Source organism: Poecilia reticulata, chromosome 17 (genome assembly GCF_904066995.2).
Source record: "Poecilia reticulata chromosome 17, P_reticulata-male-v2, whole genome shotgun sequence".
Taxonomy (NCBI): Eukaryota; Metazoa; Chordata; class Actinopteri; order Cyprinodontiformes; family Poeciliidae; genus Poecilia; species Poecilia reticulata.
Window position 1 is genome coordinate 31,263,871 of NC_088846.1, and position 18,139 is coordinate 31,282,009.

At 38.0% G+C, this 18,139-nt stretch overlaps 1 protein-coding gene across 1 annotated transcript; it reads right to left on the reverse strand.

Moving 5' to 3' along the window:
- Window positions 1-217: 217 nt before the first annotated feature.
- Window positions 218-9,668, reverse strand: LOC103460597 (uncharacterized). The gene is made up of 4 exons (XM_081598633.1): window positions 9,239-9,668; window positions 9,055-9,109; window positions 7,844-7,888; window positions 218-4,374 (listed from the first exon to the last, which is right to left on the reverse strand). Exon 4 carries the CDS (start codon window positions 4,344-4,346, stop codon window positions 1,176-1,178), a length of 3,171 nt encoding a protein of 1,056 aa, XP_081454759.1. The 5' UTR covers window positions 4,347-4,374; window positions 7,844-7,888; window positions 9,055-9,109; window positions 9,239-9,668; the 3' UTR covers window positions 218-1,175.
- Window positions 9,669-18,139: the final 8,471 nt, after the last annotated feature.

Genomic DNA, 18,139 nt, shown 5'->3' on the forward strand with positions numbered 1-18,139 from the left:
TTGACACAAATTGAGAAACTCGTGTTTGAAAACAACCTTTTGTCAGCAGTAATATGACATAATTTTCTGAAAAGTAGCTTCCATTTAATCAAATAGTTCAAAATACACAACTCTGTCTATACAGAAATTCAATGTCATTTTTGAAGTAACATATCCTAACATGGTTATGTGTTTAAATAAGACCATCTGTAAGCAGCTAAAGGAAAAGTCGATTCGATTATCTCAATTAAATTCAGTTTATTCACAAAATGCCAGTTCACAACCACATAGTTTCAAGGATTTTACAAAACAGTAAAATCAATCCAGTTATCTGCTGGATAATTGGATCCAATGGATAATTATCCACTTTCCATCCGTTTGCTGCCATGACATGACTTTCACACAAACCCTAAAAATCCATATTGTGGAACCTCGCAAAAAAAAAGAAAAAAGAAAGAAAGAAAATAAAGCAACAAGAAGGTCTCTGTGTGAAAAAGGACAAATTTTTCTTACAACTAAACAAAATAGGAAAAAAAATCTATAAAGTATTTGACAGAAGCTGACCCAAAGTGAAAAGCAGAAAAACAGAATCACTAACAGCCCAAGACACACAGCAGGAGCCCGTCTGCTCAAAGTTCACAGATTCACCAATTTACAGTTTTTATGTGGAACATAACTCCAAAATATCTGTTAAGACATGCACTTTAGGAAGCTGAAATATTTTTGCTGCAATTCTCCTTGAAACACTTGATACACGATTGGCGGATATTTTCAAAGCAGCCAATCCAGGAGCACCGTTCATTTATCTTGGCACTGATTGGCTGAACCCAGAAGAACGGCAAACAGGAAGACTGTGGATAGTGCCAAGACTGTTCAATGGGACTAATAATGCAGATTAAGGCGTATTTGGTGTTTGAACTGCTAAAATAGGGTTATAATAGGGTAAGAGTTTTTGGGGTGGGGTCTTAGATATTCACAGATTTTAGCTATTTGTTAGCAGCCTTGGTCCTGAACCCCATACTGGTGGGAACATCTTTAAAATGACAAAGTAAAACAACTTGTTTTGATTTCCAGGAAAATCCACAAAATACAATACAATTATTATCAAAGCTATTCAAAGAAGCAAAAATAAGTAAAACGGAAAACAGCCCAGAAAGTGTTGGTAGCTGACTGATTATTATTGTGAAGGCGTCAGATTACTGATGACCCAGAACTTCCTTCTCTCTTCTATCTATGATCTCTGCCTTTTCCTTCATTTTCATCAGAGACTGAACTCTCTCCTTCCAGCCTGGCTTGGCCTCCTGTTGCTCTCCTTTAATGAGCAAGTCGATGTATTCTGGAGTGGTGAGGGGATTTGGGTTCAGGACTATCTCTTTCATTCTGTTCAGACACTTTGCAGCCTCTGCAATCAGTTTCACCACATCATCCTGCATAGATCGATACTCAGACATCAGAGTTTTCATCAGTTCCTCTAAGGTTAGTTTTAGTCCACAGGCCTTCTCGTATTTTTCTTTTAGTATTTTCACAGTTTGTGCTTCGTCAACTTGACTATATTCCCATCTGAAGCTCTGGTTAGAATGAACGTTCCAGAAACATTTCCCTGGACACACCCGGCAGTATCCATCCTGCCCCATTGCAGAACATCCTCTCTTACCGTCATCATTAGGTATGCCACAAGGGTAGTGACAGGTAACACAGCACTGCATGCAGTTGGTGATATACTGCCCAGTGTGAGAAATATCAATTTGCCTGTTCTTTCTCCCAGTGATGTAAAACACAAAGTTCTCATTCTTTCTGATCTCTGCTTCATGCTCTTTGAGTTTGTCATTCGTCTCCCTGATATCCTCTAGCTTGGCCAAGTTAAGTTTAACCTGCTTCTGCAGCTCCTCCACTGTACTCTCCAGGTGCTTTCTTTCTTTCTGGACCTCAATGGTCATTGTCAGTCTTATGGTTTTGATGTTAGCTAGACTAGCAAAGAAACCGGCCATGTTGTTTGTCCCCATGTTCCAATACTCAAAGGTTTTCTCTTTATAGGGCCAAATCATGCGTCTTACAAAGGAATATTTGTTGTTGGCAAACAGCGCTGAGTTATTGAATTTGAAGTGAACTGGCAGCCCGTCTGCACCTTTAGGACATGGGACACCGGACACTTTGATGGCCTCTACAACTGGTTGCTGCTGCTCGTCTGCAAACGTCACCAGGATCCTGATGTTTTCTGCCACATCTTTGCCAAAGATTGAGAGAGCTGAATCAAACACATACCTTTGTGTTGATGTCAGTTCAGTTAGACCTGCCTGAACCACGAAACACACAGCATCAATTTCACCAACGCCTTCCTGGTTAGCAAAGAGGTTACGCAGCTGCTCTGTGATCTCCTTGTCTCTGTCTACGCCGCCGATTCCCCCAAAGCCTGGAGTGTCTATGATGGTGAGGGAGTAGTTCACCCTGAATCCCTCCTGGTGGTAGAGTTTGTACACTGTGATTCCTGATGTCTGACTGTGAACCTGTGAGTCTGACTGACATTCCACTAACTTAAACCGAAACGAGTCTTCCCATCTAACGCCCAGAACGTAGTTTATCATCACATTGATGACAGTGGACTTCTCAGCACCTGCAGCTCCAAGAACCATGATGTTTCTGTTACAGTTCATGGATTTCTCTCCAAAAGTGAAACTCTTGCAGCCATTAATGTTGATCTGTTTCTCTTCTAGAGGAAGTCTGTAAACTGGGGTACAGCCGTTTTGTGACGTTATTAGAGTGCTTTTCCCTTTGACAACATCAGCCAATCGTTTAGCTCCTGGGCTTGACTCAGTGCAGGTCTTTGAGTAGCTCGACCCACTGGTGAACGACACGAATACATCTGAACCCAGTGTGACTAAGTCTGTCACTGTGATGATGTCCAGCGAGTTGAACCAAAGTGTGACATTCACAGCAACTGAGAGAGTTGTTATCAGTGAGGTTGAGAAAGTCAGAAACACAGTGACTGTCACTATTAACACTCCTAATATTTTAGGATTCTTTAACCCTGAAGGGAAGATACGTGTCAGTGTAATGATGTTAAACCGATGCAAACTGAATACTAAAGACACAATAACTGAGATAGTTATTACCAGCACGTTTGACATGAAGAAGAAGACAGAGACCGTCAGTGTGAGCACTCCTGATATCTTTGGATCGTCAAATGCCAGGATGACCAACTTTAAAAGGTTCCTCCCAGATGTGAAAACATCTCTCAGAGTGATGATTTCCAGCCAATTGGACCAAAGTGTGATGTTTACAACAACTGAGAGAGTTGTTATCAGTGAGGTTGACATGGTGAGAAGCACTGCGATTGTCACCATGAACACTCCTGATATTTTAGGATTCTTTAGCCATGATGGGAAAAAATGTGTCAGTGTAATAATGTTAAAACGATGCAAACTAAATATTACAGACACGGTAAGTGAGAGCGTTATTACCCAGGAGTTGGACATGAAAAACACAGTGATTGCTGGTGTTAACACTCCTGACATCGTGGGATCATCTAATACTGTGAAGACGAACTCAGAAAGGTTGATCTCAGATGTGAATACATCCTTCAGTGAGATAATTTCCAGCCAATTAAACCAAAGAACGACATTCACAGCAGCTAAGACAGTTGTGGTCAGTGGGTTTGACAGAGTGTAAAACACTGTGATTGACACTGTTACTGCTTCTGATATCTTAGGATCATCTAGTGCTGATGGGAAGAAACCTGGCAGTGTAATGATGTTCAACCAGTGCAGACTAAATACTGCAGACACAACAACCAAGAGAGTTGTTGTGAGGGAGTTTGACATGATGAAAAACACAGTGACTGTCAGTGCTAGCACTCCAGAAAGCTTAGGATCATCTAATGCTGTGAAGATTAACTCTGAGAAGTTCCTCTCAGATGTGAATACATCAGTCAGAGTGATAATTTTCAGCCAATTAAACCAAAGAACAACATTCACAGCAGCTAAGATAATTGTGGTCAATGAGGTTGATAAAGTAAGAGATACTATTATTGACAGAGTTACGGCTCCTGATATCTTAGGATCATCTAATGCTGATGGGAAGAAACCTGGCAGGGTAACGATGTTCAACCAATGCAGACTAAATACTGCAGACACAACAACCAAGAGAGTTGTTGTGAGGGAGTTTGAGAAGATGAAGAACACAGTGATCGTCACTGTTAACATCCCTGATATCTTAGGATCGTCTAATGCCACGATGACCAACTTGGACAGGCTCCTGTCAGATGTGAATACATCAGTCAGAGTTATGATGTTCAGCCAGTGGAGCATCAGAAATACAACCACAACGATGAACAGAGTTATGGTCAGTAACAGCCACATCTTGTTATCCATTGTAGATTCTTCTTTGTTGACAATCTGCCTGTAGTCAAACAAACAGAAATGGCATCAAAAATAAAATTTCATCCTATGAAGCAGTAACATGTTATTTTATTGCACCATCTAATCCAGGGGTGTCAAACTCCAGTCCTCGAGGGCCGGTGTCCTGCAACTTTTAGAAGTGCCTCTGCTGCACCACACCTGAATAGAATAATTAGGTCATTAGCAAGGCTCTGGAGAACTGAGGAGGTAATTAAGCCATTTGATTCAGGTGTTTTGTACCTGTGGCACATCTAAAAACTGCAGGACAGCGGCCCTTCAGGACTGGAGTTTGACACCCCTGATCTAATCAATATTAAGGAACAACATCTGTTGCATACTTTAGGCTTTGCACATCAAAGCCTGAAGTACTAACATGTTGACTAACACTGACCTAAACCATTCAGTATGTAAAGGTAAGCTGTTATATCAAAATTTACTAAAATGCTAATTCAAGCTAAAAGGCTACTGATGTTATGTGGGCTATCACTATTATGTTGACTAATGTTGACTTTCTCCATCCAGAACATTGCATGGAGTCTTTATATCAAAATTTGCTAACATGATGATTAGCATGAAGGCGATTTTCCGCTCTTGCTCTCGATGAAGGCGGTCGCTTTTTCCCTCTGCTCCCTCCCTACCCATGTCTGCCCTGCTTGCTCAGTTTTTATCCAGTCTTTTTCTCTGTTTCTATATTTTTGGAGCCTTTCTTTGCACATCCTCCAAATCTACAAATTATGGATCTGGTCAGCCGATCTCTCAATTCAATTGATCAAAGTTTCTCAACGAGAAGTCTGGGCACAGGGGAGCCCTCTTGTCCTGCAGCGGGATTCATCCTGGATTTATTCATGATAACAGGATTTCTGCTGTTTGGAGCTTGTAGATTCCTGGATTATCTACAAATTTGTGACAGACTTGGCTGAACTAACGAACACTCAGACTGTTGGTGTGGACAGAGACCCAAGTTGGATGTGAGTCTTGCTGAGACTCGCAGCCCAGCTGAGGACTCTAAACCTGACTAATGGGATGGAATCGATCTTGGAGAAGTTGCTAGTTTTGGCTCAGTGGAACGACCAAACTAATTTGGATAATTGGGAACTGAGATGTATCGGAGAGACTTTAGGGAAGATTGAAATTTATAATCTTCCTGACCTAAGACATTCTGTATCTGAATTGGCTTTCCCCGTGTGGCCTTGGAAGGGCTGCATATTTCCAATCTCCTTGAAGATATGTAAACATAACACTCTTCCCTCCTCACCCCCTCCTGTTATCCATGCAGCTGGATAACAGGAGCGCCCCCAAGGACATTCCTGGATAAACAACACCTTTATCAGACTTTGACGGGAGGCTGAGCAACAAGGTTTCATGGCCCTTTGACGTCACTGCCTTCACTCATGTCTTTGTTTTTCCTTTTGTTTTGTCTGAATGTTGCCATTTGCCCTAATGTGTCCTTTTCTTTTTCTATTTTATTACTTAGAAACTGTGGAGTACTCACTTTTAACCCAGAAAAGGAATTAGAACAAACTTGGCATCCAGAGACTCTAATTTATTAGTCACTCTTTAGCTTACTTTTTAGAAACTGTACTCACTATTTAGATGCAGAGAGACTCCTAATGTAGGAACCCAGAAAGGGAATTAGAATGAACTTAGTATCTAGAAAAAAAATTCTTCCAGAACAGGAACATTTAGTTTTTATTACTTAGAAACCATGGAGTACTCATTACTTTTACAAATTTAGAGCACACTACGAATGTTCAGAGAATATTTACTTACTTACTTACACTTATTTAGCAACCGAGAACAGGGATTAGAACTTGGGATCCAGAAAAACTACCATAGCAACTACTTTTTAGACTCCTGTTCTTCTAACCCAGAAAAGGAATTAGACCAGAAGATACTTACTTATACTGATCTACCAGTCCTGAATATGAGTATCTAGTGTATTTACTTTGGATCAACATTATTAGCTTTTTCTTCTTTTGCTCTTTCTTTTGTTTTGATATTTTGTTTGTATTTCCTTTTAAATCCTGTAAACTGCTAGGACATTGACCTCCAGTAACATCCTCCATCTAGTATTCAAGCAGTACTACATAAGCTACCATTACCTAAATCCTCATTTTAGCTTTAATACCACCATCAGCATGTGGGCTATCAGAAGCACATCAGCTAACACTCCATTCAGCATGAAAACAATAGTGTACATGCTAAAATTAGCTACAATGCTAAGGTTAGCTAAAGGTTAGCTAAAAATGTAGTCAGTAGTATGTGGGTTATCACTAGCATGATAACCCACTAATGTTGACTTTCCCCCACTCACTGTTATGGTTAGGTTTAAAGCTGCAGTGGATAACTTTTATAAAATTGTTTATTTTACATATTTGTTAAAACCTTCACTATGACACTAATAATCTAGTGTCATAGTGACACTAGATCACTAGACACTAATAGTGTCACTATTATTGACACTAATAGTGACACACTAATAGTGATAATCTGTAAAAAAAGAAAAAAAAAGAAATAGAAATAGACCGTCCCCCCATCAGAAACAGAAAATCAGAGCCAGGAGGAGGGTCTTAGCGCTGTCAATCATCCTCATGAGCTCAATTTTTTCACAGATGTTATATTGTAATGATAATATGACATTTCTATTATAAAGGTTACCAACTGCAGATTTTGTTTGTATTTGTCCTATTTCAAGCTACAGCGTAGTAGCCACAGCTGCCCTGATGCATTCTGACAGAGGTGAAGCTGCCGTGCACCGGCGCCACCTGCTGGGCCCTCTGACCATCACCAGCGGGGAACGTGGGTGCAGTGACTTCCTCAAGGACACAACGACAGAGGCGGACAGAGCGGGGATCAAACCAACAACCTCGATTGGAGGACAAACTTCCCCAATAATCTGATTTAATAATCTGATTTTCCAGATTTTCAACTCAAACCAAGTGACGGACAGCCCCATAGACTTGGCCTAATAGGAAAAGAACAGGATGTGGATTCAAAATGTGGAAGAAGAAGAAGGAGAAGAAGGAGAAGAAATGGAGGACAAAGAAGACGGTGAAAAAAGGAAAGGAGAAATAAACTTTCCTCTGTCAACATAATGTGGGATATTCCTATTAATCGCATACTGAATATTCTGACCTTAATAGTGAAAGGGAATATGGCCTGAATTTTGTTATTTATCCAGATTTATATGGATAAATCTGGATAAATTGCTACAGAGCAGTTAGAAGAGAGGGAACTAGTCTGAGGTTTTGAACAGAGACTGCATGACATCATGTTTCCCAGCAAAACTGGATTTGAGATCATTTATTCAAGCAGAAAGCCAAAAAAGTCAGCCGGGAATGTGACACCATACTTTTTTAGAAACACTTTTTCCCAATCATGCAGGTATTTTGTGGAGCAGATTTTTCACCTCATTCACTCACGGATCATTTTCACATAATGTGTTGAGTTAAACACGAGTCACAACAAACCTGCTTTAGCTGTTCAGCTGCTTCCAGTCAGTATCTTTCAATATCCTGAAATGCAATAAAAAGTACATTATTTATCAGGCCTGATCAAACTATGCAATAATATTTCTAAATGGAAACATGGAAAATACAGAAGCTTCTTTATCATAATACATTTGACCAAAATATTTAACACATTTATCAGAATAATTAACATTTATTAACCTTTTGTTTCAGGTTAATGGTTATTTCTGTGATGCAATGTTAATTGATCATTTTAAAATGAGTCATATTCAGTTTGACTGGAACAGGTTAGGTTTAATCATCTGTAAAAATAATTCCTGTAAACATGAAGCAGTAAAACACAAACAGCTCTGAAAACAAATGTTTGTACTTTACATCTAATATTCACACAATCAGGTTTAATTGTTTTAGTCAGAAGTTTATCTGATTTGGAAAAACACAAACAACTTTAATTCAACTATTGAAAGAAATCTGGAATAAAAAAACTTGTCAGTTTGTTACTGTAAAAGCAACATGGAGCAAAAGACAAAAACAGCCAAATCAGGGAAAGAAAAATGAACCGGATTGTTTGCAGATCTGAACTGCATGTTGGGACATTTCTTCCCCCTGGAGCCTGTTTCACATGTCACATGTGAAACAAAGAGAAATGTTCAAACCCGACTCCAAATAACTTCAGAGGATCCGTTACCTTTCTGCTTTTATTTCATCTTGTGTCAGCATAGTTTCATTTTCTGTTATTATTCTGTTATTTGAGGGACCTGATCATGTGTGTAATAGTGATATCAATCACTGATTGATTGATAAAAAACTTTTGTTACCTTACACAGAAAGGAGAATCAAATATGAAGAGTTTCATATGAACTCATTAGTTATGCTTTTTTTGTGCCATATTTTCAAACCATCCATTCTTGACATTAATGATCATTAAGTTGCAGTAAGTTAAAGTTTAAGCTCCGTTTTATATCCAGTTTTAAAGACTTTGTCTAGATTTTTAGGTGCATAATTAGTTTCTGAAACTTTTCTATTGGACTAATCTGTTTGATAAACATGAAGAAATGAGGAGTTCAGATGTTAAAGAAGAAGAAGTAACCTGGCATGGACCAGATTATGTTTCAATCTGATAGACGGTGTTTTGCTATATAACCGAATTTAAACATTAAATTACAATCAGCTTAAAAAAGTTACTTCAGAGAAGAGAAATAGAAACTAACCTTTCTTATCTGTGTTTTGTCTCCAGTCTGTGGTTTATGTTCTCCTGCTGATAAACTGCATTTATTCACAAAAAACACAAATTATTCACTGGATTTCACAAAAAAAAAATCTGCAAAACAGAATTTAAAGGCAAAGCTTTAAAAATGTGAAAAAAATAAATAAAAGTAAAGATGTCATACTTACCACTATTCTCTTGTCAGAGGGACAGTAAATGAAGTTCTGCATTCATTTACTGCAGCTTTATTTATAACAGCTCAAAATAAAAGTGAAACAACTGATAAAACACACACACACACACACACACGTAACCGCACACTTACACTTTCAAAAGCAACGGAAAAAAAGCTGTTGGTATTTTTGCTGTTAGACGTTCAGAGTGAGAAAAAAACCACAAGTGTTGGCAAGTTTTAAAGGATTTCTCTGAAATGATGTTGGACACATTTCCATTTCCTAGAACTGCCAGCGCTTTGGGGGACAGACTGCAGTTAAGCAGGTTTTGGTAAATTTATGTCTTTTTAAAATCAGTCCAAAGTCACACAGTGTTTAAATGTTGTTGGTTCTGTGAAGTAACATTAATATTGATAGATGGATCGTTTAGAGAATCGTTCATTTGAAATATTTGGTTCGTTGGATTTTTAATTGACTCCTAAGATTCCCAAACATTCACAAAATGCTGCATACATAGAATTTAATTTAAAAAAATAAATTATGAGATTTGTTTTATTTATTTTGGTTATTCTGAAGGTGTGCTTATGTTTCTTTAAAGTAAATGTCTTTGCCATTTACTTTTTGGTCTACAATAAATGTAAAGGTAAAATATATATATTTTTAAAATTCCTATAGATAAATATCATTGCTACAAACTACTGAATCAAAATGAGTTCAGATGATTTGTGTCATTAATTAATCTAAAATGTGTGTTTTGGATTAAATTATGAACATAATCAACAAACCAAAACAATTTTATGACTAAATGGGAATGGGAATCAACATGCCTGGGCATCAACATTTTTCCCAGCCTGGGAAAAACGTTTTCCCAGGCTGGTTGTCACCTAAGATTAATGACTGAATTACTTTCCAAACCTCAGGCTCTTTGGAAAACCCGAAAATGACGTTTGAGACGAACTTCAGAGTTTTTCTGTCGACATCAAAGTGAAATCAGTTCAGCTCTGATTGACATAAGAGAGGAAGGTTGGCTTAGAAGTTATAATCTTACAGGATTATCAGACCTCCAGCCAACTATCACACACCTACAGTTTAACTTTATTAAACCTTTCTGCACAGAGTCCCACAGAAAAGCTGCTTGGATTCCACAAAATACATTTAAAGAGGAGACGTTCGCTGCTGCTGCTCTGAAATCCTCTTCATTCTGTCATTTCTGTGAAATGAGTTTGTGTTTTTTACTTCTAACGAGACAGAATCTGATCTGTGGAGTGTGTGTGTGTGTGTGTGTGCGTGTGTGTGTGTGAGAGTGTGTGAGTGTGTGGGGAGGGTAAACTGCTGTGGCTTCCTGTCGGTGGGCGGAGCCTCAACAACGACAACAAGTCACTTCCACACTGAAAGATATTTTCTTTATTAGATTTTTACAGGTTAAGTCACAACATTTGACCTAATTTCACCAGTTCTGTTTGGAGAAATGAGACTAAATTATTTTAATGTTTTTAGCCAAAGTTTACAGTTTAAAATGGGCAATACTAACAAAATATATAATGAGTTATGAAAATACATTTTCTCTTCTTTTGGTTATAAAAATATAAGCAAACACAAAGAGTTTAGTCACAGTGGAAAAATGAAATTATGGTTTGTTTTTACACGGCTTGAATGAATTTAGATGTTTTTCTTTTTCTGCAGAGTTTGCATAATGTAGCAGGAAAAGCAGCTCAGGGGGACTTTCTGTGACATTTGCTGGCATTAAGACAAAAACCAGAATAAAACCTGTTGTTGCCATCTTGACTCTTTCAGACCCATCTGGGACCTGAAACCCAAACTTTCTGGAAAATTCCCCGTGTCAATCTGAAAGTGAAAGGCAGCTTCTCACTTCTTCATTTTCTGCCCAGTTCAGGTTCAGCTGCAAACGGGAGGAACTACAGCAGGCCAACGGCTAAAAATGGGTCGGGGGTGGGGGGCACAGTTTACATACACCACATGACAGAGACGCACCTTTTTTCTCACTCTGAAGTTAAATCAGACCAAATCTTAGTTGTTTTAGGTCACATAAAATTCCACAGAAATATAAATGTCTGAGATTTTTTTGTTGCTAATTATTTGTTATTTAATTGTAGTGCATTATTTTAATGCTACAAGGTCAGTAAGTCCTTCTTTGCTGCTTCGCCAAAGACAAATATAAAGAGAAAATTAAAATATAAAGATAAGAATAAACTATGAAACTAAACAGGAATGAACTTGTATGGCAACACCTTAACGGCAATAATCAACACAGAGAAATCACCCAATGTGGCAGCATCTGTTTTTACTCAATGAATCCATCATTTAAGCAGATCGAAAATATTTTTTACTTGGGAAAACAACCAATGATAGCTCTGTACTGCAGCACAAAAACAACATAATGTATAAAATAAAAAACAAACATTTTATTACTGTATTAAACCTTTTGTTGACACACCAACACAATAAGTTGTGATGGAAATATCTGCATGGAAGTAAAATTAAACATAAAAAAGCTACAAATTAAAATTCAGAAACTGAAAAAAGCATGAAAAATAAAATACATTCAAACGTTTAATACTACAGTTACTATAGTTTGGGTGAATGAAAGATTCACCTCTTCTAACATTGATACTAATGTTTTGGCTTTATGGGCATTTTTCCTTCCACAACTTTCCACTAAGTTACTACGCTAAATATCCCATTTTCTCAAAAGCTAACCGTTAGCTAAACTGAAGTTGCAGTTAACACTAAAGGTGGCGCTGTGTTCCCACATTTTCATCCTGCAAACTTCTATAATTTGGCTGTTATTGTGGGAAGAATCTGCAGATTATAGTGCAAAGCAAACTGGTAGAAAACAAATTTGACCTCATTTCCAAATTCCTTTTTCTGGTTTCATGACATCATTGCATCATTTTCTTGGTTCTATTCTTGGTGCATATTTTTACTTTTACCTTTGACTGACTGATAAAACTCTGTAGCTAACCTAATTAACCCTCTGAGTAGCAGGATGTTGAGCCAATGCAGCCACAGGGTGACGGTGATGGGTAGCGTTTACGCTCCTGATATCTCTGGATCTTCTAACGCTGGGATTACTACATCTGAGACTTGCTTTCCTCCTCTGAGTCAGTCTGTCATTGATGATTTTCTGCCCGAGGAACAAAAGAAACAAAAACATCACAACTCCAGCAATGATGAGGCGAAGCGTCAACAACAGGTCCAACAAAAGGTCCATCCTGACCGTCGGTGTGGATTCTGCTTGGGTGTCAACCTGCCTGCAGTCAGAAGAAAATGATAAAACATTAAAGGAAATTGTTGATTTAATATCCAACATGAGCTATTAATGCAGGTAAATGAAAATTATTCCTCACAGAAAATGAAACACTTCCATCATAGGTTCTGGGGCCCAATCATTGATTCAGATGTGCTGGCAGAGACACATCAGAGGCAGTTTAACATCATGAAGCAAAATGAATTCAGCATTGTTCAGAGACTTACCTCCAGTTGTTCTTCAGAGATGAGTTCTGTAATGTTTCAGGGTTGCTCCTTCTTCTATACACATACTTCTAAAACACACCTACTTTTACTCAGAGTGAAACAAAAACCATCACATCCTTTCTGGATCACATTCAACTTTATAATGAAACATCTGAAGCCTTAATTTTCCTCAAGCAGGTGAAATATTCATAAACTTCCTTGTACAGATTATCATAAAGCAAATCTGCTCCACCTTCAAGTGATTAAAATCTCTTAATCTTTGACTTTTCCTTTAGCTGCACCAGGAAAACACTGCACCAGGAAAACACTGTAATAAAAAAGGCAGTGAAGGAACTCGCTGTTTAACGAGCCAACAACGCCAAAATGACGGCTTTGAAAACTTCTCATCAAAAAGTTTCATCAGTTCTTCAATCTCACTGCATCTCTTTTCAAGGCCAGTTTTATTTTCAGGATTTGATTTTACAGGGTTTTACTTTCCAATGCCAAATCTGTTTCCATGTCACTGCAAGCTGTCATTGTTTCAGCCCCACAAATTTCCACAGAAGACAGTTGGTATAAAGATCCATAAAACACGTAAACCAAGGAATCATCAGCAGATCTGCGAGCGTCAAGATCTGGTCCAGTATCCCACTGGAAGGACAACGCAACAGAATCACTATTTATTTAACATCATCCTGTTTCAAATGACTGTTCAACCAGGAAAACTGTTTACTTAAAGATGTTTAAGAGTTTGTGCCAGATTGTTTTCTGAGGCATGTGGCTCAGTGAGTTTGGGGGAAACAAGCATTTGAAGTTCCTGGAGTATTTTCAGTCCTACTGATAAATAATAAAGGTGTTTTTCTCTCCACAGTTTCCTCGACTTTATCTCTATTACCTTCTATCATTCCTGTTGTGTTACTTCAACATTACAGGTCACACATCTCTAGGAGCCTTAGTTTTAAATATATATTCACAATAATTAAAAATAATACCACCTGATGTTCTTTTGAATAAAAGTTTGGAGCATTCATTTACTAGTCAGGCATTAATGACCACAAACAACTCTGAGAAAAACAAAACTTTAAAATAATTTGGCTATAATAAAAGACATTATACATTTCACCACAGAACTTCACTAAAATATCAGCCATTGCTGAAAAACCCGTCAAAAGGGAGAATCAGGAAGGAACATGTTTCCAGAAATCACCCAGATTTTCTGGCCCATGACATCGACTCCTCAGAGCAGGATGGAGGATGATTACGTCATAACACCCTGTTGGATCTATGAGTGTATCGTTTTAAAGCTGGAAGATGAGTACTTCCTTTTTGGAGCCTTGTATTGGCCCTGAGTTTGCCATTGAATGGCAGAATATTCCCTCCTTATATCTGTGGAAACCTGAACTCTGGCCTTACGATCAACAAAACCAGTTAGAAATAAACTGGGAGAATAATCCTACGGGCATTTTCCTCTCCATCCAAACGATAAACTCCCTGACAACAAAGCTCTTGGTAGTCGTCTAGAAAACATATTTCTGTCCAGCAGGTTTTGCTCTTCTTTGTAAACTAATTATGCTTTATGTTTTCTAGATGAAACCAATAAGTCTGATATTACAGGAATCATAAAACTATTACTTTATACTAAAAACTGCATGGCAAGGATACTGTTGTCCTTTTTCTGCTTTGAATTAATAACATCCTTTGATGTTTTTGTATCTGTCATAAAGTATGCGGTCAAAGTCAAGGCACAGACTCCAAATGATCCATTTTATAAGATTTTTTTAATGTAGAGAAAATTTCAACAAGAACAGGACATGAAACGTGGAGTTACAGCAAAATCAATGTAAGACTCGAACAAGAAACAAAGACAAACCCGATGCTTTAAAAGCATTTATAAACTTTTTTTTAGATTTTCCCCCCAAACTCAGTACAAACAAACATCAGGAACCCAAAGACAAAACAGTAAATACAATAAAAATGTAAAACTGAAATAAGGTGTTTTAGTTCACAACAATGACAAACCATAAAATGAATTACAACTGAAAAAAAACAAGCAGAAAAAAAAGATATGGTAAATTTTTCATCTATTATTAAACATGCATGCATTGTCCCTTGATTGTCCTATGAAGTCAAACCAAAACTCCTCGATTCTCCAGATGAACTAAACATTCCAGCTGTGAAACACAAACCTGGTAATTTGGGTAAATGACCAATTCACCTTTAAAATAAAATCATGCTAACGTTTGGATTGACTGGATTTAAAATTACCTACAGAGGAAATTCTAGAAAATTTGCTAAAGTTTTGGTCATGTACTGATAAAAATCATTTAGCTAAAAATAGCAGCTTAACTTTGGAAAAGCCTAAGAATAAAGCTGGTGAATGAGACATCAATAGAAACAAATTAAGAGCTTCACAGCATTCAGTTGGTGGTGAAATTCACAGTGTGGCAAACATAAACTTACTTATTCTCATGATGACATGAAACAAAGTTTATTTATTCTTTCTGATATCTGCTTCATAGTCTAAGACTTATTCATTCTTCTCCTTGTTGTCCTCAAGCTGGGTAGAAACAAGTTCAACCTTAACTGTCTCCCTGATTTCAAGCTTGGTTAAGCCAAGTTTAACACGCATCGTCTCCCCGATATCAGTCTTGGCTAAGCTAAGTTTAAATTGTGTCGTCTTCCTGCTACTGTTACGCTTTGGTAAGCCAGGTTTGACTCTCATTCCCTCCCTGATGTCCTCAGACTCCACCCCTGTACTTTTCAGGTCCTTTCCTTCTAACTTTGAATCAGTGCAGGTCTTTGCATCGCTAAATTCACTAATGAACGACATGAATAAGTCTGAACCCAGTGTGAAAAATTCTGTCAGTGTGGCGATTTCCAGCCAATCAACCCAAAGTACAAAATTTAAAGCAGCCAACACAATTATCTGTGGGTCTGACAGAGTGAGAAACACTGCAGAAGTCACTGCGACTGCTCTCGATGCTTTAGGATTAACTAATGCTGATGGGACATAACCTGGCAGTGTAACGATGTTCAACCAATGCAAACTAAATATTACAAACACAACTACCAAGAGAAAAGATGTGAGGGAGCTTGAGAAGATTAAAAGTATTGCGACTGTCAGCGTTACCATGCTTGATATTTTAGGATCGTCTAATACTGAGATGACCAACTCTGAGAGATTTCTTGTGTATGTGAATGCATCTGTCAGTGTGATGATATCTAGCCAATTTAAGGAAAGGGTGACAATAACAGCAACTGAGAAAGTTGTTGTGAGGGAGTTTGAGAAGATGAAAAGCCCTGTGGCTGCCAGCGTTAACACTCTGGATATGTTTGGATCGTCTAATGCTGAGATGACCAGGTCTGAGAGGTTCTTCGCGGATGTGAAAGCATCTGTCAGCGTGACGATGTCTAACCAATCTAACCAAAGGGTGACAATCACAGCCACTGAGAGAGTTGTTGTGAGAGAGTTTGACAAAGTGAGAAGCACAGTGATGGTCACCGTCAACACTCCTGATATTTTAGGATTATTTAATCCTAAATCAAAGATGTGTCTTATTGTAATGATGTTTAATCGATGCAAACTAAATATTGCAAATGCAACAAGTGAGAGAGTTATTACCACTATGTTTGACATAAAGACAAAGACAGTGATTGTTGGCGTTAGCACTCCTGATATCTTGGGATCACGTAATGCTGTAGAGATCAACTCTGCAAAGTTCCTCTCGGATGTAAATGGATACGTCAGGTTGATGACTTTCAGCCAGTTGGACCAAAGTACGGTAATCGCAGCAACTGAGAGGGTTGTTATCAGTGAGGTTGACATGGTGAGAAGCACTGCGATCGTCACCATGAACACTCCTGATATTTTAGGATTCTTTAACCATGACAGGAAGAAATCTGTCAGTGTAATGATGTTAAACCAATGCAAACAAAAGATTGCATACACAGTTACTAAGAAAGTTGCTAATGTTGTGTTTGATATGAAGAAGAACACAGTGATCGTCAGTGTCAGTGATCCAGATAGTTTCCAGTCATCTAATACCAGGATGACCAATTTTAAGAGGTTCCATTCAAATATCACCTTCAGGTTGATGATTTTCAGCCAAAGAAACCAAAGAACAACATTCACAGCAGCCAAGACAGTTGTGGTCAATGAGGTTGTCATACTAAGAGACACTATGATTGCCAGAGTTACTGCTCCTGATATCTTAGGATCATTTACTGCTGATGGGAAGAAACCTGGCAGGGTAACGATGTTCAACCAGTGCAGACTAAATACTGCAGACACAACAACCAAGAGAGTTGTTGTGAGGGATTTTGAGAAGATGAAGAACACAGTGATCGTCACTGTTAACGTCCCTGATATCTTAGGATCGTCTAAGGCTGCAATGACCAACTTTGAGAGTTTGCTAGTGAATGTGATCACATCTGTAAGTGTGATGATGTTCAGCCAGTGGAGCATCAGATATACAACCACTATGAGTAGAGTTATGGTCAGTAACAGCCACATCTTGGTAGTCAGTTCAGATCTTTGCTGTCAATCTGTAGTCAAACAGAAGAAAACAGAAACCAAAATGTTACATCTGGAAAAATTTGGCATTTTATACCTGATCCTCAGGTCATTTATGCAATGGCTAAAATTCTTGTTCACAAACACCAAGAAAGTAAGAAGCTAATGGATCCACAACATCCATCATCTGTGCTTCTAAGTTCCCCTGCTAGAGGAGGAATATGTATTTACCAGACACTATTTTATAGCACAATCAAGTAACTTTGTTACCTTCAGTTACTATAGAAATGCTCCATTTATCAAAATAAAAGAAATTTGACTTCGCAATTTCAATTTCCTCTTTTCGATCCTTAAGTACTTCAGCACAATAATGTTCGTCCATTATGTTGATCTTAGGATCGTTGGACGAGGTGGTTCACATGATGAGCTCAGCAGATGCACTGTTCCACCACTTGTTTGCCAATTGCTGTAGAGTATTTTGAAAATTTCATCTGATGTTCTTGTTTCTAGAAGCTTACATTAGACCTCGTCTTCCTTAATTATCATTCATTAATCCATTGCTTGTATATAGAGATGTGCTGTTCAGCCACATCAGTTTATAGTACATAAAATTTTGCTTGATCATATTTGCTGTCATAGCTGTTGAAAGTCATTCTTTGTCATTTAGAAAGGCACAGAGAGGAATGTGACCAAGGCATTGATTGTAGTTTTTCTTGGCCTTTTCTCCCAGCATTGTCCCAACCATGTCTGTAGCAGGAGTACATATCAAGTCTTTCACTTGTTGGTTTTAGCCACAGTCTAACTCACTGTAAAATATGCTCTTATTCTGTTACTGTAGTCAGCATCGATCTCCCCTAAGCAAGTCTTACTGGTACAAAGTGATCTCAACTCTCTAAATACTTCAATGGCTTGTTTTTCAAACATAAATG

Excerpts from the sequence above, each read along its gene's own strand:
- LOC103460597 (XM_081598633.1), bottom strand. The coding sequence starts at position 4,346 with ATGGATAACAAGATGTGGCTGTTACTGACCATAACTCTGTTCATCGTT.